We start from the raw sequence: 11,576 nt of genomic DNA, 5'->3' as shown, positions 1-11,576 counted from the left end.
AAGTACTAAAGAACATTTTAATTGTTCTTCTATGTTTGCATTTACACTTTTAACAAAATCTTTTCAGAATATATTTAACATGCATGTACACAGTCAGATTCTCTCTCTGAGGGTGTTGGGACCCGGCCCTGAATCCGACAGCTTGACTCTTTCCTTGTGTCTGTAGATGTATGGATCTTTACATAGGTCTTCTCTTTATTCCTCCCCCTTCTTTACTTTCCTGGAAATCTGTATTTCCTATCGATTACTCACCAGAGTTTTCACAAAAGGCATCTTGTGGGGTTTTCTTTAGTTCTAATCGTCACTTGTTGAGTGATTACTGTCACTGCCTTCGCTGTCACTATCACTGTCGCTACTATCTCCATTGTTGTTGCCATTACCAGGCTTGCTCTCGCTGGCGCTGCCATCGCTGCTGTCACTGTCGGATTTAGGGTCGCTGTCGCTGCTGTCACTGCTGTCACTGCTGTCACTGCTGTCGCTGCTGTCACTGCTGTCACCGTCTGATTTGCTGTCACTGCTGTCATTACTGTCGCTGCTGTCACTACTCTCGCTGTCTGATTTACTGTCACTGTCACTGCTGTCGCTGCTGTCACTGCTGTCACTGCTGTCGCTGTCTGATTTACTGTCACTGCTGTCGCTGCTGTCACTGCTGTCACTACTGTCGCTGCTGTCACTGCTGTCGCTGCTGTCGCTGCTGTTGCTGCTGTCACTGTCAGATTTAGTGTCGCTATCATTGCTGTCACTACTGTCACTGCTGTCACTACTGTCGCTGTCTGATTTACTGTCACTGTCGCTGCTGTCACTACTGTCGCTGCTGTCGCTGCTGTCGCTGCTGTCACTGTCTGATTTACTGTCACTGTCGCTGCTGTCACTGCTGTCACTGTCTGATTTACTGTCACTGTCGCTGCTGTCACTATTGCTGCTGTCACTATCGCTGCTGTCGCTGCTGTCACTGCTGTCACTACTGTCACTACTGTCACTACTCTCACTGCTGTCGCTGCTGTCACCGTCTGATTTACTGTCACTGTCACTGCTATTGCTGCTGTCACTGCTGTCTGATTTGCTGTCACTGCTGTCACTACTATCGCTGCTGTCACTGCTGTCACTACTGTCTGACTTGCTGTCACTACTGTTGCTACTGTCTGATTTACTGTCACTGTCACTGCTGTCACTGCTGTCACTGTCTGATTTACTGTCACTGTCGCTGCTGTCACTATCGCTGCTGTCACTGCTGTCACTGCTGTCACTACTGTCACTACTGTCACTGCTGTCACTGCTGTCGCTGCTGTCACCGTCTGATTTACTGTCACTGTCACTGCTATTGCTGCTGTCACTGTCTGATTTGCTGTCACTGCTGTCACTGCTGTCGCTGCTGTCACTACTGTCACTGCTGTCACTGCTGTTGCTGCTGTCACTGTCTGATTTACTGTCACTTTCACTGCTGTCACTGCTTTCACTATTGTCGCTGCTGTCACTGCTGTCACTAGTGTCACTACTGTCGCTGCTGTCACTGTCTGATTTGCTGTCACTGTCACTGCTATTGCTGCTGTCGCTACCATCGCTACTGTCTGATTTGCTGTCACTGCTGTCACTACTGTCACTGTCTGATTTACTGTCACTATCGCTGCTGTCACTACTATCGCTACTGTCACTGCTGTCACTGCTATCAGTGTCACTGCTGTCACTGTCTGATTTACTGTCACTGTCGCTGCTGTCGCTGCTGTCACTACTGTCACTGCTGTCGCTGCTGTCACTGCTGTCATTACTGTCACTATCTGATTTACTGTCACTATCACTGCTGTCACTGCTATCAGTGTCACTGCTGTCGCTGTCTGATTTACTGTCACTGTCACTGCTGTCGCTGCTGTCACTACTGTCACTGCTGTCACTGCTGTCGCTGCTGTCACTGTCACTGCTGTCACTGCTGTCGTCACTGTCACTGCTGTCGCTGCTGTCACTACTGTCACTGCTGTCGCTGCTGTCACTGCTGTCACTACTGTCACTGCTGTCACTGTCTGATTTACTGTCACTGTCGCTGCTGTCACTGCTGTCACTGTCTGATTTACTGTCACTGTCGCTGCTGTCACTGCTGTCGCTGCTGTCACTGCTGTCACTACTGTCACTGCTGTCACTGTCTGATTTACTGTCACTGTCACTGCTGTCGCTGCTGTCACTGCTGTCGCTGCTGTCATTACTGTCACTGCTGTCGCTGCTGTCTGATGTATCTTTGCTGTTGCCTGATTTGCCATTGTCATCACCTCCATTGTTATCATTGCCATCACTATCATTATCATTAGCATCTGATGTGTTATCACTACCATCATCATCTCCTTTGGAGCCACTGTCACTGCCATTGTCATTTGATTCATCAGAGTTATAAGAAGTATCTCCTCGGCTACTGTGATTATTATCATCTTCAGAATTGGCATCGTCACTGCCATTAGACTCATCACTGCTGTTGGGATCATCTCCTTGCATGGATTCACCATCAAACTCATAACTGTCATATCCATCACTGTTACTGTCACTGTGTGTTTTGCTGGGTCCAGGCTTATTTCCAGATTCCAGTTTCTGTCCAGCTCCTTGTATAATGTCAATCTCTCCTTGTCTCTTGACATTTCCTTTGCCCACAATCATTCCATGTTGGCCTTTACTCTCTTTATCTTCATTCACTTTCCCAGCTTCTTTGGTAACATTGTTTCTGTGGCCACTGCTGGGACTTTCCATTTCCATTCCCTATGGAAAGATGGAGAAGAGAATGATTAATCAGTGAATGTTATGCTGCAAAATTGCATTGGTCTGAGGAAGACTGGGGAAATTGGCCAGAGAACAGGAGTTCGGATTCCAGTACTTCAGAAACACCTGTCTGTGAAAATGTGCTTTATTGTACTTGAAAGTACTCTATTGTTTAGATTATAGACCATCCCATTCATGTTTTTATCCAGTAGGAACTTTTGTAAATAGTTACATGATGCATTAATTATTTAGCATAAGACTTTTGAAGAACTGTAACCAAATCTTCAGAAATTTCAACTTTTTAAAATTGTTCCATAGCAATGTCTAATAAGGACTCTAGCCTCCCCCATTGAATATTCAAGTGATTTAGGTGTGAAAATACATGATTGTTCATCATGATTTATTTTTGTGCTACCATCATGGGCAGAGGAGTCTGACAGGCTACAGTCTATGGGATTGCAAAGAGCTGACACAACTGAGTGACTGGGCATGCACACACACCATCATTAAGGGAAGGGGAGGAGTTAAACTGCCATTGAAAGAAACCAGCTTCACAAACTAACCTTATTGTGGCTCTTCCCAATAGCAGGTGGCTCTGACTTTTCAGTGATTCTGTTTTCCACAGCTTTGTTCTCTCTGTGACTGGGTTTTTGAGTATCCTCTGTTTTCTGGCTATCATTGTTTTCTGGAATACCGGCAGAATCTTCCTCACTCTTGGAGATGTTGTCTCCATCAATGACATGGGCGTCTTCTTTGTCCCCAGGGCCATCATCTTCACTACTAACTGAATTTTGACCTAAGCTATTGTCCTCATCATCCTCTTCCCCATGAGACTGACCCTCCTGGCCCTTGCTGGTATCACTACCCTTTTCTCCATTCCCTATTTCTTTACCTTCATCATCACCAGAGCCCTTGTCTTCATCTTCATCTGCTCCATTCCCACTAGGACTTCCTTCAAAATTATCCAAACCAACATCTTCTCCATTTCCAGCTCCACTCCCCCCTGGCAATACCCCTGCCTCCTCATTCCCATTTCTCTCGTCTCTCTGAGGTGTTGTTTCACTTGTGTCAGCCCCATTTCTACAGGAATTCCCATTGATTTCCACCTCCTGACCTGTACTATTACTGCTTCCAGCTACTTGATGTCCATCTTCTTGGACAACAGTGGCGTCCTCACTTTGACTTGTATTTCCAACACCTGCATTTTGGGAGTTGTTCTCAGTAATCCCATCAATATGGCTCCCATTTGCTGCTCCAGCATCGTGGATGATGCTTACTTGTCCCCTGAGGCCATTTGCAGTGATGCTGTCTTCTTTTCCTTGGATCCCATCCTGGTCGTATGTTTCTGGTTTTCTTGTGCCCCCCTTTAGATCCTCTGTATTCCCCTTTTCATTTACTAACACGGAACCTGTAGAAGAACTTTTCCCTCCCACCTCTGCCCACTCAGAACCATTTCTCTCTCCTTTGTAACCATCTTGGATATCCTGTTGCCTTTCTCGATCATTTTCATGCATGAGGCCACCACTTTCTTTGGTGGTATCATTGGCATTTAATGCATCCTGCAAAAGAGAAACAATTCCTATTAAGTTGTGGATATCATCTTAAAGTAAAGCAAACTGAAAAGATGAGCATCGATTTTTCTGGAGGTTAATGGAATCTAAAAGAGTTTAGAAATACATTTTACATCTTATACCTGTATTGGCACTTTTGATTTTGCTAGAAGATTTAAATTCACAGTTTTGTCAACAGCATGTCTCTCCAACGGCTTGATTTGAGGGACCTACCAAAGTGAAAATACTGGAAATTGAAAATATTCTTATTTTGTGTACATGTGTGCACACGTGTGCTCACACACATGTGCACAGACACACGCACACACATATTATCCCTAAATGAAGAAAAAAAGATATAACACAAAGGCCAAGGTATGATCTAGTTGGGTACAAAAGAAAAGTGACTTGTTACGTGAATTCCATAGAATTTAAACTTGGCATATAGATATTTTTCATAATAATATTACCAATTTTACCAAGTTTTTAACCAGATCACTTATCTCAACACTAGAAAGGAAATAGTCTTTTATTAAAGATGAGGAGACAGCCTATAAATGCGTTATCACACTTACATAATTTTAAAAATAAAAAAGAAAGAAGATTACCTAAAAAAAATAAATGAGCAACAAGGATATATTGTGTAGCACAGGGAACTATAGTCATTATCTTGTAATAACTTTTAATAAGGCATAATCTGTAAAAGTACTGAATCACTATGCTGCATATCTGAAACTAATACAATACTGTAAATAAACAATATATAAATAAAGTTAAATTAAAATGACATTGAAAAAATGAGGAGACAGACCTTTGGTGTTTCTGTCTGACAAGTTTCTTGCAGCAGCACCAGATCCACCCTAAGAATAATCTTGGCCAAACCCCCTAAGAGAATAGTAGTTCTGACCAAAACCAGGGCAGAAACAAAGGCAAGCCTATGCTACTTCTGTGCCCTTCAGGAGCACAACAGAAAGAGTTAAGCAAATTTCAACTACAGAAATACCATGAGGAAAGCATATCAAAATGGTAACTGTAGCAGCTGGCTAATAAAATTACAAATGACTTAATTTTCTTAATTTATCTTTGCTGGTGTTTATCTTTCAAATTTAACTTTCTGAGTGAAACATTAGTTTTCCCTTTGCTGAAAAAACTGTGATTTTTTTCCTATTTTTCTTTCTTGAAACCTTCTTAAACAAGGCTTCATTGATAATTAGAATGAAATTCACAGGGCATGAGCAAAGATGGACAGGCTCCACAACTTCTAAGCATTAAATGTAAATTAATCTGAATGAATTTTAAAAATAACAATCCTTCCAACAAGACAGGAGTTTCACTTAGAAGACTGGGAGCATGAGTTGGAGTGTGTATTTAATTTTGTTGAGACCCCAAACAGGTCCTATAAAGTCTTTCATGCAAATCTAAAAGGGTAGGGTCAGCTGATCTGCAAGATCTCAAGAAAAAAATTATACACACACATATATATGTGTGTGTGTGTGTGTGTGTGTGTGTGTATACACATATATGCATGTGTGTTAAGAGAGAGAGTAAAGTAAGAAGGTTTTTTTGAGGAAGGCATACTTACTGGAATGGCCCATGCTACTGCCCAAATGCAAAAATATACAATGATCTTCATTTTCTATAGGAATATTAATCAGTGGCTGTTATGGAAGAAAAAAGAACAGTAAAAAATTACTTATAAAGCAAAAGATGATAACCATATAATGCATTGTTTTGGTCTCTAAGCGTGTGCCTCTTTCCTGGGTAAGGAGTATGAACACAACATGAGAAGAAGCTGCCAAGACTCAATGTTCCAGTACACGCTTGAGTACACACATGTTGTCTGTGGTCAGTACACACCAGGAGCGGGTCACAGACACGCACAGGCATTATCCAGCTCAGCGTGATGATGAGCCGCCTAACTCGGTGCTTTTCCAGTGAAAGCGTACAGCCAAACAGTTACAAAAGCCGTAACTGTATCTTTCTCTTTCTGCTGTTCCTGCTGGCAATAACATCTCTCCTGAATAGTTTTCATCAAGGATAACTAATTCTGCTAAGAGTATGCTTAATAGATGAAGCATTTATGATTCCCACCCCAAATCCACATGTGTCTGGGCTACGCTAGACTGTACAGAGAAGAAATTGCCAGCACGGAGATGAAAGGATATGGAGTTTGGATGCAGAGACCTAGGTTCCAATTCTATCTTTGTTACTTGGTGTGCAAGCTTAAAGAATTTAAGTAGGTTTCTTAAGCATTTGAGTCCTTGGTCTAGGATGATGATAGCTGCACTGTAGGATTATCCCAATTATCTTAGCAGAAGATTTTTCTCTGAGGAGCTTTCTCTGGCTCCAAGTCAAAGCTCTTTTGGTGGGATTTCCCTGATGGTCCAGAGTTTAAGACTCTCCCTTCCAATGAGGAGGCACAGGTTCCATACCTGATTGGGGAACTAGGGTCCTAAATGCCACGGGGTACAGCCAATTTTTTTTAAGGTTATTTGGTGTCTCTCTCATCCTTATACCTGGCAGAAGCTGGTAGCACTGCGCTGCCAGAACTGAGCTGTTTTCACTGTTTTCGAGTAGGCTGGCAGCTACTTATATGTTCCTCTGCCCTACTGAGAGCTCCTGAGGTCCAGCAGACTGTCTTGGTGATCACAGTATTCTAAAACATAGCATAGCAAAAGCCATTTTGTGAACACTGTGGATAAATAAACACTTACTACTATAAACAGCGTGTAGCATTGTTCTGGCTATTTAACCATCTCTTAATAAATGATAGCAATTATTATGCGGGAGTTTTGAAGACTCGATCCTTCACCCCTGTTAGAATTCACCTTCAGAATCAGTCTAGCATACATTTTGTGTATATTGAGATAGATACTGAGTTCATGAGAATCAAAATTTTAAATAGCTATTTACTACAAACTGTATTTCTTGACATAATGATGCTAGTCCTATAGAAAGGAAGGAAGAATTTTACTTCTGTTTCATGCACTCCCACTGGATTTTGAGATTATAATACTGTAGATCATAAGATAGCCTAGATTGATTTTAATGTTGATAGGGGAAGCATAATAAAGTCTCCATGAATATCAACTGTCTTAGGAGAATTGGCACTTTTTACAGAGGAGAAAATCCAGTTTCAGAGTTACTGAGGAGGTGGGGAAAATGTGCTTACTCTTAGAGGTGTTCAGTAGAAAGCCAAAAGTAGCTAAACTTCCTTTAAAAATGCTAGAGATTAAAAATGAGGCTGATGAGACCTCAGGACACCATAATGCAGAGCTCTGGGGCATGGCTGTGAAAGAGCAGCAGTTTAGTAAGCAGAGGCTATAAGGTCCTCTGCAGTCCCAAATATAGTTATTACATAGACCCTACAGAAGACCAGTCTACACTATGGTTTGGAGGACACATGATCTCCTGGAAAGGAACTTATAGTGAAGGCCAGAGTTACGTGTATCCCATCTCTAAACTGCAGTCCATCAACCTGACCACTTTAGTTCTCTTTCAGATCTACTCTAGAACAACTGCTCTATGCACAGCGTGCCTTGTCACTGTATCCACAGGTAAGTAAAAGGCATGAAAGACACTATAGAAATGGCTTCAGTTTTATCAGCCTGAAAGCAGAGGCTTTGGGATCATGCGAATCCCTTTCAGATGATTTTATGTATTATCACCAATAAAATGAGATTTTACTTAGTTACCTTGAACAAGTTAATAAAACCTTGAAAAGCAAGTTTAACTAAAGCCCTGTTTCAAAGTCCAAGTGTTAGTCACTTGGTCATGTCCGACTCTTTGCAACTGTAGCCCACCAGGCTCCTCTGTTCATGGAATTCTCTAGGCAAGAATATTGGAGTGGGTAGCCATTTCCTTCTCCAAGGGATCTTCTTGACCCAGGGTTTGAACCTAGGTCTCCTGCATCTCAGGCAGATTTTTTACTGCTGAGTCACCTGGTAGATATTTATATCTGGGTTGTCTAATGTTTATCAAAACTAATCAAAGCAGATAATTACCAAGATTCTACCTCAGTTTGCCATTTTTTTAGTAACGTGTCTTTTATTTCCCGAAACTATCATTATATCATGAAACAGAAAAAGTGTGTACAGAAGTAGACACTCTAGATATCCTAAGTAGAAGTATTTTAAGCTAGTTTTAAAACCCTGCTGTCAATTAGCAAAATAATAATAATAATTTTTAGGTCAAAGGTTGATTTTTTTCAGGGACCAAAAAATTAAATGTAGATTGAGATTTATTCATTCATTCAAAAACCATTTGAAGGCCTAATGTGGGCCAGATATTGAGCCCTGGGACCAGATATGAACCCTGGCCTTATCACTGACTGGGTTAGTCAAACTTTGGAATAAGTGTAATTTAGTGCATCAAATCACTTGCCAGTGCAGGAGACCCAGGAAACATGGTTCAGTCCCTGGGTGGGGAAGATCTCCTGGAGAAGGAAATGGCAACCCACTCCAGTATTTTTGCCTGGAGAATCCCATGGACAGAGGACGCTGATGGGCTACAGTCCACGGGGTAGCAAAGAGTCGGACATGACTGAGCCCACACACACACGCAACGTGTTAAATCAAATTCCCAAATCCATGTTTATTTCTTAATAGAGTTAACATTTAAATGTTACTATTTGAAGGAGATTGTTTCTTTCTTTTTCCCTTAAATCCCATCACACTTTATATTGCAATGATGAGGCTTAAAAAGGGGCTTTAACTAGATTCAAAGTCCTTAAAGATGGGTTTTTTGTGGATAAAAATATCAGCAATGGCGATTTGGTAAATTATGTATAAAATATTCAAATCATTCATTCTGATATTAAAATGTTAAATATAAAATCTGTGCTTCATCTTAATATACTTTTTCTGACTATTAGCAACTGATATTTTAACATACTGGCTGTGAAAAAAAGTCTTATTCTTCAGTGGTACAATATTTTGAGAGGTGGAATTAGCAACCCTTACCACATAATGTTCTATTATTTTTTAAAACGTAGTCTGGATTCAACAAGTCAAAGGGAAGCAAAAAATCTAATCATAAGGGTTATTCATTTTTTAAAATCAAATTGGCTTCTCTGAAACTGGAATTTCTTTCTAAAGGCATCAGTTGGTTCCGAGTAAAGAAGATGTTCCAGCTTACCTTAAAAGCCTTCAAAGGGACTTTGAAAATCCAGAATTTCTTATCTTTCTCTTTGAGGACTGAGAGTGGCACACTGTCCTGGACTTTTGCATGACAATTTTGTTCCTGCCGAAATTTAAAGTCAGTTTGATAATTATCTCAACCAATCACTGTTTGGATCCTTGATACAGGGTTATAAAGTGTCACCATGTCTATGAAGCACATAATAACTTCCCCCACTTCCTTCACTTGCTGATATGTATTTGCTCACAGCACCATTCGATTCCAAAGGAACTAGACCTACTTTCACTTAATTAAATAGCTCCTGGAAGGCTGTTCTGCATCTTAAATATAGACCATCAGTGTAACATATCTGAAAAGAGCCACTTAAACTCTGTCACCCTGACATTTCTTGTCTTCCAAAGGTTGGCAATCTAAGAAAACTCTAGGTTTCTTTAGTAAATATACTGCCTATTTAAGACCCCTATCATTCCTGAGGTAGGTATTAACGTCTCTGTGCTATAATTCAAGAAACTGTCCACATGCAAAGCCTTGATGTTGCCTAAGGGGTCTTTAACAATCCATAAATAGTAACTCCCAAGAAATCTTTCTGACCTAAATAAACTGCAATGTGAGGTATTTTAAAATGTATCAACTTAGTATTCAAACTAAATTTTAAAAATAAATATTCAAAATACTAAAACTTATCATAAGGTAGCTAGATTGCAAAAGTACATACCTACAATGGATCTGCTGCTGCTGCTGCTGCTGCTAAGTCGCTTCAGTCGTGTCCGACTCTGTACGACCCCATAGACGGCAGCCCACTAGGCTCCCCCGTCCCTGGGATTCTCCAGGCAAGAACACTGGAGTGGGTTGCCATTTCCTTCTCCAATGCATGAAAGTGAAAAATGAAAGTGAAGTCGCTCAATCATGTCTGACTCTTAGCGACCCCATGGACTGCAGCCCACCAGGCTCCTCTGTCCATGGGATTTTCCAGGCAAGAGCACTGGAGTGGGGTGCCACTGCCTTCTCCGACAGCGGATCTGGCTCTCCATTATCTCTCAGTTCTTTGTACTAGTTGTGCAGGACAACGTAGAAAGCCAGACCTTAATTCTAGCAGAAGTTTTGGCACTTGAACTTGGCATTCTCTTGAACCCCAAACATATGCTATAAAGAAGGTGAATCCCTAAACCCGTTCTCCAGTCTGTACATTGAAAACCTTGACAGTTTATCTCTCTCTGTGTACTTGTTCAAAATATTCCAGTTCTTTTACTGTCATAATACTGAAGGATGTGAACCATGTAAGCTAATACTACCCAACAGTGAAAACTCCACAATTTAGATATAGAACTATAATAGGGAAAGCGGTACAGTCGAAATGGAGCGGAGGGAATGGAAAGGGGATTTGCCTTGAAGCTGTGTTTTCATAGCAAGTACTTTGTCCTTATTTAAACAGCATGTTTGTATGAGTGGCTTAAAGACCTAACCAAATTTTAAGGAGTCTTAAGTCACTCCTGGGAGCAACATGACACCCTCACTCACACACAGATATCAGTCAAGGTTAGGGAACTGAACCTGCTTTCTTTTACTTTTTAATTTGAATTAACATGAGTATTCTGATCTTTTGTTATTAATAACCTTCCCAGATTGCAGCTAAGGATTGTAGCGTCACACCCTCAGCCTTTTTTCTAGATCATTCTCTCCTGATAGTGAATCTCTTAATTTTAACAGCTTTTGCCATTTGGATAGGCAGACACCTTTCAATACCTCATTCTCTCCTGATAGTGAATCTCTTAATTTTAACAGCTTTTGCCATTTGGATAGGCAGACACCTTTCAATGCCATCAGGTCCTGGTTCTTTTCCCTTTAACAGATCTTCTCTCAACATATTTCTTTCACATATTATAAGCAGCAAGAAGAAGCCAGGTAGCATCTTCCAAACTTGGCTCAAAAATCTTGTATGTCCAAGTTCTTTTTTTACAAGCTCTGCTTTCCATACCACAGAAGGACACAATTCTGCTAAGTTTTCTGCCGCAAGGATGATAAGAATCCTCCTTCTCCAAATTCCAGTAGTGTCTTTCTCACTTTATCCTGAGATCTTACCAGCAGCATCTGCAACATCTCTATTTCTACTACCATTTCTCCAGCCTCTACCAACTTTCTGATTCAAATTCC

At 41.1% G+C, this 11,576-nt stretch overlaps 1 protein-coding gene across 1 annotated transcript; it reads right to left on the bottom strand.

The window, feature by feature from the left end:
* Window positions 1-294: 294 nt before the first annotated feature.
* Window positions 295-5,919, bottom strand: DSPP (dentin sialophosphoprotein). The gene is made up of 4 exons (XM_012180326.4): window positions 5,869-5,919; window positions 4,430-4,516; window positions 3,300-4,295; window positions 295-2,736 (listed from the first exon to the last, which is right to left on the bottom strand). The coding sequence occupies exons 1-4, from the start codon at window positions 5,917-5,919 to the stop codon at window positions 295-297; spliced, it is 3,576 nt and encodes a 1,191-aa protein (XP_012035716.3).
* Window positions 5,920-11,576: the final 5,657 nt, after the last annotated feature.

The sequence above is a fragment of the Ovis aries genome, chromosome 6, assembly GCF_016772045.2.
Source record: "Ovis aries strain OAR_USU_Benz2616 breed Rambouillet chromosome 6, ARS-UI_Ramb_v3.0, whole genome shotgun sequence".
Lineage (NCBI taxonomy): Eukaryota > Metazoa > Chordata > Mammalia > Artiodactyla > Bovidae > Ovis > Ovis aries.
This window is presented reverse-complemented; position numbering and strand designations above follow the sequence as displayed.